The sequence below is a fragment of the Cetorhinus maximus genome, chromosome 9 (genome assembly GCF_964194155.1).
Source record: "Cetorhinus maximus chromosome 9, sCetMax3.hap1.1, whole genome shotgun sequence".
In the NCBI taxonomy this organism is placed as follows: Eukaryota; Metazoa; Chordata; class Chondrichthyes; order Lamniformes; family Cetorhinidae; genus Cetorhinus; species Cetorhinus maximus.
In genome coordinates, this window is record NC_135887.1 from 8,759,380 (window position 1) to 8,777,413 (window position 18,034).

At 40.9% G+C, this 18,034-nt stretch overlaps 1 protein-coding gene across 4 annotated transcripts in view; it reads left to right on the plus strand.

Moving 5' to 3' along the window:
* git1 (G protein-coupled receptor kinase interacting ArfGAP 1) overlaps positions 1-18,034 on the plus strand; it is a 201,688-nt gene that overhangs the window by 97,197 nt on the left and 86,457 nt on the right. For all 4 annotated transcript variants that reach the window (XM_078548010.1, XM_078548013.1, XM_078548012.1 and 1 more), the window contains exons 5-8: positions 2,730-2,816; positions 4,416-4,546; positions 7,009-7,103; positions 14,040-14,082. In XM_078548010.1, coding sequence (XP_078404136.1) covers positions 2,730-2,816; positions 4,416-4,546; positions 7,009-7,103; positions 14,040-14,082 — 356 coding nt within the window. The remainder of the gene's footprint in view (positions 1-2,729; positions 2,817-4,415; positions 4,547-7,008; positions 7,104-14,039; positions 14,083-18,034) is intronic.

Consider the following 18,034-nt stretch of genomic DNA (forward strand, 5'->3'; position numbering starts at 1 on the left):
CCCATAGATGCCCAGTTTTGAGTTGCTAGATTGCTTCAAAACCTATCCCGTTTAGCACAGTAGTCGTGACACACAACATGATGGAGGGTATCCTCATTGTGAAGACGTGACTTCGTTTCCACAAGGACCCTGCGATGGTCACTCCTACCAATACTGTCATGGACAGATGCATCTGCAACAGGTAGGTTGGTGAGGATGAGGTTTGTTCCCTCATCACCTGCTGTAGACCCAGCCTAGCAGCTATGTCCTTTAGGACTCAGCCAACTCAGTCTGTGGTGGGGCTACCGAGCCACTCTTGGTGATGGACATCGAAACCCTACACCCAAAGTACATTCTGCGCCCTTGCCACCCTCAGTGCTTCCTCCAAGTGGTATTCAACATGGAGGAGTACTGATTCATTAGCTGAGGGAGGGTGGTATGTGGTAATCAGGAGGTTTCCTTGCCCATTTTTGACCTGATGCCATGAGACTTCGTGGAGGCTGGAGTCCATGTTGAGGACTCCCAGAGCAACTCCCTCCTGGCTGTATACCACTGTGCCACCACCTCTACTGGGTCTGTCCTGCCAGTGGGACAAGACATAACTAGCGATGCTGATGGTGGTGTCTGGGATATGATCTGTAAGGTATGATTCCATAAGTATGACTGTGTCAGGCTGTTGTTTGACTAATCTATGAGACGGCGCTCTCAATTTTGGCATAAGCCTCCAGGTGGACTTCGCAGGGTCGAGAGGGCTGGGGTTGTTGTTTCTGGTGCCTAGGTCGATGCCGGATGGTCTGTCCGGTTTCATTCCTTTATATTGACTTTTTTGTGGTTTAATACAACTGGTTGCAAGGCCATTTCAGAGGGCCTGGAGTCACATGTAAATGAGACCAGGTGAGAATGGCAGATTTCTCTCCCTGAAGGACATTAGTGAACCAGATGGGGTTTTTATGACAATCAGCAACGGTCCCATGGTCATCATTGGACTTTTAATTCCAGATTTTTATTGAATTCAAATTCTACCATCTGCCCTGATGGGATTCAAACCCAGGTTCCCAGAGTATTACCTTGGCTCTCTGGATTACCAGTCCAGTGACAATGCCACCATGCCACCGCCTCCCCCTATTGGCCTTTTTTAATAGTTGTTGACTCTTTCAATTTTTGAGTTGGATATTTCTTGCAATTAATCTGATTTAATATCTATGCTGGGGAATGACTTGTATTTTTTGTATATTTGTTTATGGGATGTGGGGGTTGCTGGCCAGGCCAGCATTTATTGCCCATCCCTAATTCCCCTTGAGAAGGTGGTCGTGTGCTGCCTTCCTAAACCATTGCAGTCCATGTGTTGTAGGAACACCCACAGTACTGTTAGGAAGGCAGTTTCAGGAAGTGGGGATGGACAACATTCAGGCTTGTGCTGGTAAGTGGCAAGTAACATTCACACCACACAAGTGCCAGGCAATGACCATCTCCAACAAGAGATAATCTAATCATTTCCATCTGGCATTCAGTGGCATTACTGTCATTGAATTCCCCACCCTCAACATGCTTTATTGACCAGAAACTGGATTGGACCAGCCATATAAACACTGGCTACAAGAACAGGTCAGAGGCTGGGAATTCTGCAGCAAGTAACTCACCACCTGACTCCCCAAAGCCTGTCTACCATTACAAGGCTCAAGTCAGGAGTGTGATGGAATACTCTCCACTTGCCTGGATAAGTGCAGCTCCAACAACACTCAAACTCAACACCATCCAGGACAAAGCAGCCTGCTTGGTTGGCACCCCATCCACCATAACAAACATTCACTCCCTCCATCACCAATGCACAGTAGCAACAGTGTGTACCATCTACAAGATGGAACTACAGTGAAGGAGCAGCGACATTTTTCCAAGGCAGGATGGTGAGTGACTTGGTGGGGAACTTGCAGGTGGTGGTATTCCATGCATCTGCTGCCCTTGTCCTTTTAAGTGGTAGAGGTCGGGGGTTTGGAAAGTGCTGTTGAAGGAGCCTTAGTGAGTTGCTGCAGAGGGTCAAGGGCAGTTACCCTTACCTCATCGTTTGGGTTCAACTCTTTTGTCCACGTTTGGGTCAAGGCTGTAATGAGGTCGGGAGCTGAGTGGCCCTGGCGAACCCGAAGCTATTTCCTGTGACACGCAGTTCTGTCATTGGGAACACCCAATGTTACACACCTTGGGTCAGGTAGAAAGCAAGGCTCCCTCTTCTCTGCCCCAGTTGACACACTCCCCATGTCAAAAGCACCACCTGCTGTAGCAGAGTAATATCTTCCACAAAGGCTTTATGGTCTCTGCTCCCGTGACTAATTGAGTTGCAACAACTATCAAATTACAGGTAGCCTTGTGTGTGACCTGTGCCCACTGGAAGTTTGGAATTGAAACTGCTCATACTAATTTCAATTAGCATCTTTGCAGCCATTGACGGAATTCACAGATGTTTCAGTCTGAGCTGGAATTAAGCAAAATTCTTAGTGTTAAAGCTGGAATGGTCGTGAGAAATTGGGCCAATTCACCATTGCCTAGTCCCATTGTTCCTTCCTCACTTTAAAACCACATTTCAAGGTCCATTCAAACAGTTGATAGAATTGGAGACATAAGTAAAAGTCACAATATAAGACATTGAGGAATACATCGCACATGCCATCTGACTGTTCCAAAATGTATAAAATATTATCGTTGAATTGTATTACAATAATTTTAGCTAACATTTATATTCTCTTTTCTTACAACAGCAACTGCACTCCAGTGTCCGCACAGGGAATCTGGAGACATGTCTCAGGCTACTGTCCCTGGGAGCACAGGCCAATTTCTTTCACCCGGTAAAGTTTATTATGGAAAAGTTTTCCATAATTTGGAGCATTTCATAATCTATTTTAATTAAGTAGGCCAGTCAGCACCAGAGAGAAAGCCATTCTGATGACCTTTCTCTTTCAGATGCTGACTAACCTGCTTTACATTTTTTTTGTTTCTACTGTTTTCAGTTATCACACCTCCAGTATATGGATTTTAGGGGAGAGAGAACAGGAAAATTTAGATATTCTTTCATATCAACAAACTCAATTCCTATTTGCCAAATTGAAAGTTCATTACAGCAGGTTTCTTAAGATTTTCAAATGCAATTATGCAGATTATACACACTGCCATTCTGTGCTATTTATTTTTCAATAAAAGTCATCAGTACACAGTATTTTAATCCCAGTCGAGCAGCATAGTCTGAGTTTAACAATGTTACGTTGTATAAAAACTGTGATCAGACAGCAGAAAAAGCTATTCCGTTGTGAACAAAATCTGAACAAAAATTTGCCTGCTCACTGGCGCCATTATATAATGAATTAAAAAATAGATGCATGTTCAAGGCTGCCACATACTCAAGTCTTGGATCATAATCAGTTGAACTCTGCTCTCAGCTCAAGATATTGACCAAAAGTTTTTTTTAAGGCATTGTACTCTCCCAGCCATCTGTTTGTTCTGTCATATGATTCAGTATACAAACACTTCATTTTCATGATTCCATTTTCTGGACGTTCTACATTACCTTCACGCACCACAGTGTCAAATATATTCTGAAACTGTGAACTGAGGGATTAAAATAATAAGCTGGAAAGCATTTAATACTATGGAATACAATTAAAATGGAGCCGTTTTGGTTTGCATTCCAAAGGTCTAATTCATCTGAATCTAGATGATGTTTATAAATGGTTTACAGCACTGAAATGTCTTAAGTGTTTGACATTGTAACACCTGAAAACTGGGCTATTGGTTATTCAATGTATATACACTCCCACTCATTTCTTCCCTTTTTTTCTCATCATTCCTTTCCAAAAAATGTTTGCATGCAGTTCCACAGATTTGCTGGGTTTTTTTTTGAGACAATGAAGATTGGTGGGCAGTTCTACCATCAGAGGGCATCACAGCTAAATTTGATCCTATCCTTGGCAGATGTCCACAAATAGAACTCTCAGGCTTTCCGATTGAGGTGAAATATAGCCATAGAGTCAGAGAATGATAAGCACAGAAGGAAGCCATTCAATCCATCATTCCTGTGTCGGTTCTTTGAAAGACCTATCCAGTACTCCATTTCCTGTAGCCCTACAAATTGCTTTTGCCCATGAGTATTTATCCAAGTCCATTTTGAAGTGTATTATTCAATCATCTTCCACCCTTTCAGGCTTTGCATTCCCCCCCCCCCTGCCCCCCCATCGCTGCCACACTGTTTCACCCTACTTTTTTTCATAGATTCACTATTGCACCTACCAGTGCTCCAGCTAAGACTGGTTAACATAATGCCCAAGATTGACTCTGCCACTTGCTTGTGAAGTGCTACTGCATCATAAATTGAGTTCTGTAAGTAAGCTAGTGCACTAGGGTACATGTAATTTGCTGGGTTTATTGAATGTTTTATATTTTCCATTCATCAGGAAAAAGGTACCACTCCCTTGCACGTAGCTGCTAAAGCGGGACAAATACACCAGGCTGAACTTCTGGTTGTCTATGGTGCAGATCCTGGAGCACCTGATGTTAATGGCAGAACTCCCATAGATTATGCCAGGTTAGTGGGGGAGGAAAGACCCTCAGTCATTTTGTACATTTTTGTTTCATTTATATTACTGCTGCAAATCATTGCACTCCTTGTGGTTACAGCCATTATTATGGTAGCTGACCTTAAAATGTGTGGGCAAGTAATGCAGTTCTTGGTTTTACATCTAGATTGTTTCATAAAAATGCATATCTCTGTTAAGGGCATGTACTGTTGTGTATATTTTGATATTTGTTTTGTTTAATGTTTTTGCTTTTGAAATAGTTAAAGCAAAATGAAAGCATTACAACAAAATATTGATGCAAGCTTTTCTTATGAAATGTTTAAATCTCCAAAGTTTTTGCCCTTGGCACAACATGTTCAGAGAAATGCATATTGTTTTGATATGATAAAACTATGCATGTCAGCAATACAAGCTCATCTGAAGAAGTAATTTTGTGTGACCTGAAAACTTTACTGGTTATAAAAGAGAAACCAATGCCATGGGCATCTAGTTAGTCATTCACACTTAATATAGCCATCAGTATTTTTTTTTAAAAAGCCAATGTTCAATGCAACAGACCTTCAACATACATGGAGAAAGTGGCAACAAGTGAGAATCTATTTAGTATAGTCACTAAGTTTTCCAGAGTGAGAGTTCAATGTTTTGTCCAAAGGTATCTTGTGTAAATCATTTTTTTTAAACTTGCATTTACATAGAATTTTACAGCACAGAAACTGGCCATGCATCCCAACAGGCCGAAACATGTCGTCATGCTCCACATGAGCCTCCTCACACCATTCAAGGGATGTGGGCCTCGCTGGCTCAGTCAGCATTTATTGCTCATCCTTAATGCCTCTTGTGAAGGTGGTGGTGAACCACCTTCTTGAACCGCTGCAGTCCTTGTGGTGTAGGTACACCCACAGTGCTGTTAGGAAGAACATTCCAGGATTTTGACCCATTGACAGTGAAGGAACAGTGATATAGTTCCAAGTCAGGATGGTGAGTGGCTTGGAGGGGAGCTTGCAGGTGCTGGTGTTCGCATGCATCTGCTTCCCTTGCCCAGATGATAGACATCACAGGTTTGGAAGGCACTGTCTGACCCCTTGGGGGTTAGAGTCATGCAGAAAAAAAGATGTTTTCATTAAGCAACATTCCAAAAAGATGACACAAATTTGTGTTTGCAAACCTTTTCTTGGGAACAACAAGGCCCCTAAGTTGGAAAACAAAATGTAGACCTTCCTTCACAAAGTTGTTTTATTTTTTAAATAAACCAGCATCTTTCCCGCTTGGGGCATCTGCAAACACGACCTAACTGGGTTCATTTTCAGAATGCTCGAGAACTCCAAAATGACACTAGTTCCAAACTTGAAACAATTAGATCCCAGCTCCAGTACTGAATGCCATTAATGTTTGACTGAGAGTGCACTGCCCTTCTAGCAGGAAACCATCTACCAAAAATGCCTAGAAATATTTCCTGTTGATAGGGCGCGTGCTCCCACAATAAAATGCTGTAGGAGTTATATCATGAAAATGTGGTTGTACAATTCTACCGTTTGGATGAGAGCCAGTTTAAGAAAGTAAAAAGTAGTGAATTGTTGTACATAGATCTCCAATTAAAAATAGGGCCCGATCACTTAGTGACCTCTGCTGATGCTAATGAGAGCATTGCACAGAGGCCACCATTCAAACTATAAAAACCTCTTGGAAAGATCACATCCCAAGTCTTGCAAGGAGTGGCAATCACGGTCGGATTGCTGTCCACTCCTCCTTTTCTGCTCCACATTCCTTCCGATCTTGGCTTCTTCGGAAATGTGGAACAGCCTTCCGTTGAACTGCTTCCTCATAGTGCTGGATTGTCAGGGGAAGAGAAGTTACATCCCCTTTTTACAGCACTAGCTGCCATATTCTGCCAAGTGTTCACTAAAACTGAAAAGCTTCCAAATATTTAAACAGCTTTTCAGTGTGTTAGTGAATGGGTGTATGCGTGAATGGCTGAATGAGTGGGTAGGTGTGTAAGTGCGTAGGGTGGGTGATGTAAGTGGGTAGCGTGGCACCTGGTCGGGTTTTGGGGAGTCCCAGGGAGCAAGGGAATTGCCCATCGGAAGTTCAAACTTCCCATGCAATTCTCAGTCAGTGCGTCAGGACTTCTGCAGGATCCCAAAGTGTATCTTGGGAGGTATGTTCGGTTTCCAATGATTGGAAGTCCGGAAGATCTGGGCCGATATGTCATCAGATACCTTTCACGTGACAGTAGGAATCTAATTTGCCTATCAGCCCACAACTGAATAAAGAAGCGGGGATGGTTTGATTTGTGTTTTGTGACTATTCTGCTAGTTATCTAAATGTAATCTTTATTGTTTTTAGTGTCTAAAATTAAAAACACAAATATTTTGTGTTACTAGAAGGGACTGAATCTAGAATTAAGTGATCGCAAGATGGGTTAATTTCTTGTTCTCACCTCCATGCAATCTTTATTCTTTAATCTTGACAGGCAAGCAAATCACCATGATCTCGCTGACAGGCTGGTGGAGTGTCAATATGAACTTACAGATAGATTGGCATTTTACCTTTGTGGACGGAGGCCAGGTAAGTGATTTCTGCCAAGGCACCTGAAGTATATTTCTGTTCATACTATGAATATGGCCATTGGATAAATACAAGTGTGATAGAAGAGGATCACTGCTATTAACTATATAGAGGCCCAATTACTTGTATTCAGTGAGATTGCAAAATTCTCCCTCTTTCCCAAACCTAAAAATTAATAAGGAATACAATTTTTAAGCGTGAACTTTCAATTGAAGCTTTTTCAAAATAGATGTAATTGTCAATAGCACTGTTCGAGGAGGGAATTGAATATGAATGCTATTGCGTAAATGTCCTCCTCTTGGTGGTCTACTTGTGAAGTTGTGATCATGTAATTTCAGTAGTATTTTTCACACTCCTACAATTTATCCTGTGTAACTTCTTTATTTTTTCATGGGATGAGAGTACCGCTAGCAAGTCTGCATTTATTGCCCATCCCTCATTGCCCTTGAAAAGGTGGTAGTGAGCTGCTTTCTTGCATCGCTGCAGTCCATCTGATATAGGTACACCAACAGTGCTGTTAGAGAGAGAGTTCCAGGATTTTGGCCCATCAACAGTGAAGTAACAGCAATATAGTTCAAAGTCAGGATGATGTGTGGCTTGGAGGGGAACCTGCAGGTGGTGGTGTTCCCATGCATCTGCTACCCTTGGCCTTCTGGGTGTTGGAGGTTTGTGATGAAAGTATAATAATTCTCACATTTTTCTGGTTTATTGTGAAGTAGGTTTATATGAATAAGTATAGTTGGGTCTGTGTGTGATTTAATTACATCTTGCAGTCAAGTAGATTGCAAGCCTTAAATCATCAAAAGAAGCTAGATGCTTGACACGATAATGAGTAAACATGGATGCTGGTATAGCGTGTAAGGTGTGAAGGGAATTTGCATTTTTAGATAAATGAAGGAGTATTTGGATTTCAAAGGGATCTTAGTCTGTTTATAACTAGCCAGATAAGCAAGGCTAAGGAATATGTTTATTATCCCAAAGGTTACTGACAATATATAGTGGCAACATGAAAGTTTTAATATTATGAGGGAGATACAGTTTCAAAGACATATGGAACAATAGAATTTACATATGAAAAAGAGAGAAACATATATAAGGGACAATGAAAGGCTACCTGGCAGAAGGCATGTAAGATCTAATAGGAGTGTGTGAAATAGCCTTAATGAGGCCTCCAACATTTGTACATAAGTCTGCTATCTAACGAAACTGAAGTTGGGGAAAAGCCATTTGGAATTCCACTGTCTAAGGTGTGTTAACTTGCTGAGCTTGTTTTAAATCTAAAATCTATTTCGGACAGTTGTTTTAAAGGGAGTGTAACTGGGACTCAGGTTAATTAGGAATTTTAGGAGTTGTTATAGTAGTAAGTAATTTGTAGTCTTATGTATGTGCTTGAAATCTTTTGTTAATAAATACTTTAATTTAATTTTTAAAAATTCCTAAAGGCCTTGGTGGACTTAATATTTCTGAATTCAGTGCACACATCTCATAATAAATACAAATTGCAAAACTGTTGTGATAGTGCAGCCAAGTTTCCCTCGTGGATTTGGTCCACCTGGCGCATACCATCTGCCACGTCATAACAGGCTATGGGTTTGGGAGATGCTGTTGGAGAAAGCTTGGCGAGTTGCCGCAATGCATCTTATGGATGGTACACACTGCTTCCTTTGTGAACCAGTGGTTGAAGGAGTAAATATTTAAGGTGGCTGATGGGGTGTGAATCAAGCAAGCTGCTCTGTCCTGGATGGTGCCGTGTTTCAAGCGTTGGAGCTGTACTCATCCAGGCATATTCCATCACGTTCCTGACTTGTGCCTTGTAGATGGTGGACAGGCTTTGCGGAACCAAGAGGTGATGGTTTATAGATGGTTCTCAAGTTGGCATGATAGCCCATGTATGTTTTCAAGCTAACACATTGTTCTAAGTTTCAGAACACCCTCCATGTTTGGCTAAAACATAATACCTGGTTTTATGCTGCCATCTTGGAATGGAACTTCATTTGGTTGACTGCTTCAGGATTAGCATCCCAGACTTAACATACTACTGTTCCTTTTTAGTGCTAGCAACTTTCTGTAAACATTTTTTTATACCACTTTATCTTGCCATCCTCCCTCCAGCCAACAGAAATGTTGGTTATCAAAGAACTAAGCTACCATAACTGTTCATATCTCTTGTCCAAACCTTATTTCCCAAATCAAGAGATTCTAAGCCAGCCAGAGCCATATTGCAATACTGCAACATGAACAAAGGATTTCATGACTTGAGCAGTGTAGGCAAAAACTTCCCAATTCCACAATTTTATTACACCTTATGTTCCTCAGCATTCATTTTGAGGAATACTTGGTTTCTTTATCCGTTAAGTTCCCATTTTGGCATTCAAATGTTCATGTTTGCTGAATTGTGCCAATGACCTATTCATTATCTCATTGTAACATAGTGACAATAATAGAAGATAGGGACACAGAGCTATGCAGATGCAACTAATGGGTGAGACTTAGTGAATAAAGATGCGCACCTCATGCAAGAGACTTTTATTTTCCCCCACGGTTACTAGTCCTGTTCATTGTTGTGGTACTGCATCCTGTACCCATATCAGGACTTGGCATCAATTTTTTTCCTCTGGTGCTACTCAATCCTAAAATAATAGGAGAAAATAATGGGATAATATGTAACAGTAAAATGCTAGAAATGGAGAGGTCAGGGTGATGCAGTGGATTAGCCCACTATACTTTTTTTTTTCAAGCAATGCTCAAATTAAAGGGACATGTTGTTGAAGCCTTTCATCTTGCACTCATCTGGACAGATGCAAGAATGCCAAATTTCAAAGAGAACAGCAATTTATACTGCATGAGAAAAGGGGTGCTGGTTGGTTGGTAAGTTGGCTTTAATTAGTCAAGATGTTGTCATGGCAATCATAAAAGAGTCAGGGCGTCGGGATTTCTGCAGAAGTTCGTCTTGGTGGTGGGGGCGGGTGCAGGGGTACATCCGGTCGTCTCAGATCTGGAGACCAGAAGATCTAAGCCAGTATGTCATAAGATATCTTTCAGGTCACAACAGGAACCTAGTTTGCCTATTAGTCCACAACTGAATAAAGAAGCAGAGTGTTGCTATGACACGACAGATGATGTGTGCTAGGTGGATCAAACCCATGAGGGAAACTTGATCACGCTTTAAAAAGGTTTTGCAATTTGTATTTATTTTGAGCTCCGTGCCCTGAATTCAGAAGTAATAAGCCCACCAAGATTTCAGAGGTTATTTTTTAAAAATTAAATTAAGCGCTTATTAACAAAAGAGAAGATTTCCAGCACATATATAGGTCTACAAATTGCTACTATAATAATGCCTAAAACCCCTAATTAATCTGGCTTCCAGTTACACCCTGTTAAGGCAATGGTAAAAAAAAATAGATTTTAAACCGATCCAGGCAAGTCAACACAATACCCTGGACAGTAGAATTCAAAGTGGCTTTTCCCAGCTTTAGTTTCTGTAGACAGCAGGCTTAATGCACAAATACTGGAGGCTTTTCACACTTCTGGCAGATCTTACAATGCCTTCCCTGATACATAGCCTCATTCTCCTTTATAAATGTTTCTCCCTTTTAATGTAAATTCCATTGTTCCCATATATCTTTGGGACTTTAACTTTCTCATAATATAAATATTTTCATGGTGTTAATATTGTCAGTAACCTTTGGGAAGAATAAACACACTGCTTGGCCTAGCTTCTCTGGCTTGGTGTAAACATCCTACCAGTTCTTTGACATTCAAACTGCCCTGATTTATCAAAAAATGCAAATTCTCCTCGTCTTACATTCTAAGACTTCAGCCATGTTTACATATTCAGCATTTCAAACCCAGCTTCTTTCGATGAATCAAAGCCTCCAGACCAGCTGTCTCCAATTCAATTTAATTCACCCCCACACACGCAGAGAAACTATCCAAACCCTACTTTTACAATAAATCACAGTAATACTATGAGAATTATGATACTTTCATAACAAGCATGAAATGCACGACAGGTCTATCAGCATCTGAGAAAAGATAGATTAACATTACATGCTAGATCTGATATTAACCTATCTTTTAGATTCTGACTCTGCATTTCCAGCATTTTATTGTTTCAGATTTTCAGCATTCATGCTATTTTTGTATAAAAGGTGGTTTGATTAGTGCTTTGTGACTATTTAAAGTGATGCTTTATTAAGTCCTATCCTCCCTATGACTGGTTCTGCACAACATGAATTGGCCAAATGGTTGAGCGAGTTGCTCCAGCCAGTTCTGAGTGAGTATTCCACATATATGATGAAGGATCCCTTCACTTTCACAAATACTTTACATGACATGCATATCGGCAGCAATGCAGTGTCTGTGCTTATTTGACGAGCCTATTCACTAATGTGCCACTCAAGGAAGTCATGGACATTTGTGTCACGTCACTATATCTTGACAATCTAGATGTGCTGCCATGTTCTGAATCTGTATTCAGTGAAGTTATGAACTTAGCAACTTGCGCAGTTGAATTCAGCTTTAATGACACCACTTATTTCCAAATAGATGTGTTGCCATGGTTTCCCCTCTAAGGCCAGCTCTCACTAACATTTTCGCTGGCTTTCACAGAAAACATGTTTTCAGTGGAATGACCGCTAGCCATCTACCCATTGCATATTTCTTATACGCAGATGAATCTGCAGCTGTGTGTAGGAACTTCCTTACGCACCTTACCGCACTCCATCTCATGCCCAAATTCATCTTTGAAATTAAGCAGTCTATAACTCCCTTTCTTTGAAGTGCTAGTTGAGAAATCTGTAAATGGATTCTCTACTACTTGCAGGATAATGGGTATCAAATCATTGCTCGCTGTCTATCGTGCATACTCATGAATGGGCCTAAGGCTACCACTTTTGGACCTGAAAAGTGGCCAATCTACCTCAAACCACCTGGAAGGGCTAAGTATCTCAAAAATTTGAGCAACAGGTGAAGCTAGCTGTTTCACACTGCTACTCTGTCGTGGCAACATACGTGGTGTTTTCGACTAACAGGTTGCTCCCACCAAGCTAGAAAGACGCTCTGTCTGCCACACAAATGAGTAATGTAGTATATGAATTTAGTACTGGTGCGATGCCAGGTGGATTGTATGGAACAGCATGCCCCTTTGGCAGTTCGCAATAGGCAGAGTACTAACTGTACTCAACCAACCCGTATCTGCAAAACTCAGGGCATAATGTCTAACGTTAGACGTGATTCCGCGATTGGGCAGCATTTGCTGAAGAATCCTGAGAGTGCAATTCTTAGCACACTAAGACTTGCTAGAAGTTGGAAATGTTCATAAGCAGGGACCTGACCTTTGCAGGCAAAAGAAATATGTCCAGACATTGTATCTTTTTTGAACAAACAAAAGCACAGGGGACAATAACTCCCTGATGCATCCACCATGGCAACATTTCGACCAATCAGGGCTAATTGCCAACCAATCAGCAACCCTCTTCTCATGCAGTATAAATTGTTCCCTTGAAATTTGGCATTCATGCATATGTCCTAATGAGCGCAAGATGGAAAGCTTCAATAGCATGTCTTTTTTTCAGTAATATATAATTTCCTGGCACTGCATTTAATTTATTCCAGGCTCTTGAACATAGTATCTGCTGGTTGTAGAAAGTACTAAATTTGGCAGATGGTTTCGGCAGACCCAGTGCAGTTCCTCATGAGGATTGAGCTGTAAGACCAAACTTTTGTAAGTCGGTGCTAAATTGATTGGCCTCATTTAGACTATAGGATGCAAAGTATGTCTAATGCCTAGTTTATAATGGAAAATTAGCTATTTCAGGATATAACAGCGGTACAACAGATACTCTGTTTCATGTCCTGACCCCCCCCAAAGCTGCTTCACAAGGATCATGAAAAGTGTGACTTGTCAATCATCTCCATTTTGTAACGGCAGCAACACTCTAAAAGCTTGCACCATCTTGGGCATCAGTTTACTTCACTGAGCTAACTGCTGCTAGACTTGAGATTCCCACCATCACTACCATTGGATGACTGTGGCTGGAGTACATACTATCTGCAAAAGGCACTGCAGCAATTTGTCATGGTCGCTTTAACAGCACTCACCAACCCCACAACATCTACCACTAAGAACGATAAAATCAGCAATATCATAGGAATTTCATTACTTCCGTGGTTCCCATCAGTTTGCCATTCTGGTTTAGGCTTGCCCTGCTGTTCCCTATTGGCATTGGCTCAATATCCTGGAATACTCTGCATAATGCCCGTTGTGGGTGCACCATTAGCACAAGGACTGCAGCAGTTCAAGGAGAGAGTCTACCAGTGACTTTTTCGTGGCATGATGAGCAGTAGTTGTAGCTTTGCCTGTATTGCCCACATCCATATTAGAACAATTTTTAAAAAAAATCAAACTTTGATCATTTGGCTTCTGTTTACTGCAGTAAGCTTGGCTAATGTATCCATATATAGTGAAACTTGCTTAATTGCATCCACTCAGGACATTCCTCACATTGCGATTAAAACTGGAATTTTTATAAAGCAGGAAGCAATAATAGCAACATGAATCAAGGCTTGCTTGGTGCATGGCAGCCTTTATTTGCCTAAATTTTTCCAATACCAGGCAACAAGTGTGAATACAAAGTACTAAAAAATTGTAACGTTTGCATTATCTTCAGGTAAATACAGTAGAAAACATTAAAAAATATAATTTACTGTAGCTGCAATTTTTAAAAATGTATTTAATATCTAATAGTATATGTATTGGGCAACTCCTTTCACAGCACTGGGAAATGCTGATTGCTTTCCACTGAATCTGAAGCCTGGAATGTTCCTCTAAGGATTGTTCACTTGAGTTAAGAGCCACACAGTCTCTGATGTAAGCCATGCCCCTTTGTGGTTTATTAGCACTACACTGATGTTTTTATTCTCCTCCTTCCACAGATCACAAAAATGGGCATTATGTCATTCCCCAAATGGCTGACAGGTGAGACTCCACCTTGTTTCACATCAAAGCTGAGGGATTAACAAGTTAATGAACCAGTATATTTATGTTTGGTTTAACTGATGCAGATTTGCTCATTTTCATTGTGCTGATAATGCATTTCTGTTTGAAAGGTGGTTCTTTTCCCATTTCTCTAATTTGTACTTTAGTTACAGTGATGTTCTTGTTTCAGAACTTCACAATACAAAAATCTGTTCCAAATCTTAACTTTACTTTCATTCTAGTCCTAAAAGTGGGTTTCTCAAATTAAAGTTGTGACTGATGCAGGTAATCTATTTGTAGAATTGCAGTAAATTAAAAACTTTTTGTCCAAATTGGTTTATGTTGGAGTCTGCAAGACCACATGGTTGCTGGTCAATACAATAACCACTTTTCGACGAGTGCTGAGAAGTTTGAGAATTAGCCCTCTTGATTTTGGCATGATGATTGCATCTTTTTTCAATAATTGGGAAACATATATTTGTTGTATTTTGAAGTTAGTGGTGGTAGTAGAAGGTTTTTATTTTCTGCATTTTAAAAATTCTGGTGATTGGCCATATTTCAAACATATTTCTAACCATGCTGATATTGAAAGAAAAGGGTGAATTAAATCTCCAATGTTGTTTTGTAAGTGAACACATTGGTAGGTTCGACTGTTTTTAAGATTCATTTGAATGGTGTTCTCTATTTAATGTTGTATTTGGTTGGCTTGTTAGGACAATAAACTATAACAATAGCATGGTTTAAAACTTTCTAATTGTGTAGTAGATATTGGGTACAATTATGAATTCAAATTTATAATATACACCCTCAAGCTTGTATATGGATTCCGTTTTTGAAGAGTGAATAAAAGGTGACATTTCAATGCTTGCAATATATAACTGTGAAAGTACCTAGTTGAACTTAATTTTTCCAACTGTACTCCAAGCTTTAAGGAATTGTGTGTCATCAGTGACAGACAAAATATAAGCAGACGTTTATCACGAATACAACTTCACATCTCCACTTAGCATTCATTCTGGATCATCTGTGTGCATTTGTAATGAATTTTATCTCTTTTCATAATACCAGTGGTTCTCCATTCAGTGCCATTCTGACTATTCTCTACATGTGTGCTACACTGCCTTCCATTCTTATTGCTTTGCTGCTCCTTCATCCTTGTAAACACTTAGATATGCAATTTTTAGTTATGTAACTATACAAATGCCTCTAATTTGTCAGTGGCCCTCTTAACAATTTGGGGCAGTTTATTCACTTCACTCAAGTGTTCAGATGTTTCAGAAATACCTTTTCACATGTTTTCTGTGCTTTTTCAGAGCATGCAAATTATACATATTTGCTAGAACATTGGAAGGAGATGACTTCTGTAACTGCATAATGGTCTCTCCTGCAAAGTGGGACTTGATGTGTTAGACAATTTTTCACTTCACAAGTACAAAAGCAAAATACTGCTGGAAATCAAACGGAAAAAGAATGCTGGAAATACTTAGGAATCCGCTCCCCCCACCCCCCCACCCAAAATCATACAGTGGACTCTTTTTTTTAAACCCATCTCCAGTATTATTGCTCCACCTGGACTCCTCCCTCTGACCTCTTACCACCTCTCGAGTTCTCCTTTGAGAAGTGGCAGTGTGATATTGCCATCTCAATTTCTCTGTTCCCCTCACTCACACTCTAACCTATCTCCCCTCTGAACTTGCCGAACTCTTCTCTTCGATCCAACCTTGACATTGTCATCAAACCTGCTCACAAGGGTAGTGCTGCTGTTGTCTCACGAACTGACCTCTACCCTGCAGAGGCCGAATGCCAACTCTGTCACTTCCTGGCTTTTGATAAGGTCTCACATAAGAGGCTAGTGGGCAAAATTAAAGCACATGGGATTGGGGATAATACACTGGCATGGATTGAGAATTAGTTGACAGACCAGAAACAGAGTGGGGAACCAAAAGCAATATTCCCAAATTTGCTGACGACACAAAACTGGGTGGGAATGTGAGGAGGGTGCAAGGAGGCTTCAGGGCATTTTAGACAAGTTGTGTGTGTGGGCAAACACATGGCAGATGCAGTAACAAGGTGGATTAATGTGAAGTGATATGCGTCGGTGTGAAAAGCAGAAAGGCAGAGTATTATTTAAATGGTGATATATTGGGAAATGTGGATGTACCAAGGGACCTGGGAGTCCTTGTACACCTGTCAATGAAAGTAAATACGGAGGTGCAGCAAGCAATTAGGAAGGCAAATGGTATATTGGCCTTCATTGCAAGAGGATTTGAGTTCAGAAGTAGGAATGTCTTACTGCAGTTATACAGGGCCATACCTGGAGCATTGTGCGTGGTTTTGGGGCCCCTACCTAAGAAATTGAGGGAGTGCAGCGAAGGTTCACTAGGCTGATACCGGGGATGGCAGGACTGTTGTATGAGGAGAGATTGGTTCGACTGGGCATGTATTCACTAGAGTTTAGAAGAATGAGAGGGGATCTGATTGAAACGTATAAAATTTTAACAGTGCTGGATGCAGGGAGGATGTTTCCCCTGGTTGGGGAGTCTAGAACCAGGGGCCACATTCTCAGGATATGGGGCAGGCCATGAGATGAGGAAAGATTTCTTCACTCAGAGGGTGGTCAACCTGTGGAATTCTCTCCCACAGAAGGCTATGGAAGCCGGGTCACTGAGTATATTCAAGAAAGAAATTGATAAATTTTTGGATATTAGGGGCATCAAAGGGCATGGAGAGAAAGCGGGAATATGGCGTTCAGATAGAAGATCAGCCATGATCATATTGAATGGCAGAGCAGGCTCGAAGGACCGAATGGCCCACTGCTCCTAGTTTCTATGCTACCTGGGCCTTGACCTCACTACCAAGCATCAAGCTATTGTCTCCAGGACTGACAGTGACCTCGTCTCTTCTGGCCCACCATGATCCAAACTTATAATCCCCCAACTCACAACAGCTTGCTTCTATCTCCTTCCTAAAATCCACAAGCACGACTGGCCTGGTAGACCTATTGTTACAGGCTGTTCTTGCCTGCTGAACTGATCACTTCCTATCTCAATTTTAACTTTTCTCCCCTTGTGTTAAGACTGCTGGACTTTATAAGATAGTTCTGTTTCAAACTGTCATCTTTAATTCAAGGTAAAATGGAGTAGTTTGATTAAAGCGGGGTGTGACCTTCTAAGAAATCTGCCTGGAGACAAGCACTCGTGACCTGGTTGTCATAGGTACAGTGGCCCCGGCCCAAATATATTGAAAATAAGGCGCAAGTTTTAACACCTGGGCACAGAAGTATTGATTTTGCTGCACACAGACTCTGGCTGCCAGAGTCAGTGAGACAGAGATTTGGGGAAAAAGACTGAAAACAGGTTGTGCTAAACAAGGAAAAGAACTGTTTTCTGGTTAACCACCAAGCAGAGTGCTGATAAGGACTGATTCCCTGTTTGAGGAGATGAAGCTTGTATAGATTTAAAGACTGAGGAATCGTCAGAGGGTGCCTTGCTGCTAGAAGTCCATTCGATTATGCTCAGAAGATTGAGTAGAGGGAATCTTTTTTGAAAAGGCGTTGGATGATTCACTGTGGCGGGACAGGAAGAAGGGATCCTATTGAAACCATGAGGAGTTTGGGATTTTATAAAGAGGACTAAACCTCTGCTGAGAGTGCAATGTAATGTACAAATGTGGTGTGGGTTTATTGGTTACGTTGATAAATTAATAGAGTACTTTTTCTGTAGTTTAGTGTATTAGTTACTGCTAAGCTATGTTTAGTCTATGTTGATTTTAGTTTTTGCTAAAGTAAAAGTCTTAAAATGTGAAATTTCGTGCCAGTCTTTGCACGATCAATGGGAAATTCATATATTTATCGGCCTTTAAAGGGATAGTAAAACCTTGTCCAGACTCTTTCTACCTACATCCGTGACTCTTTAGGTGCCTCTGTCACTTTAACAGTTTCAAATTTCCTGAA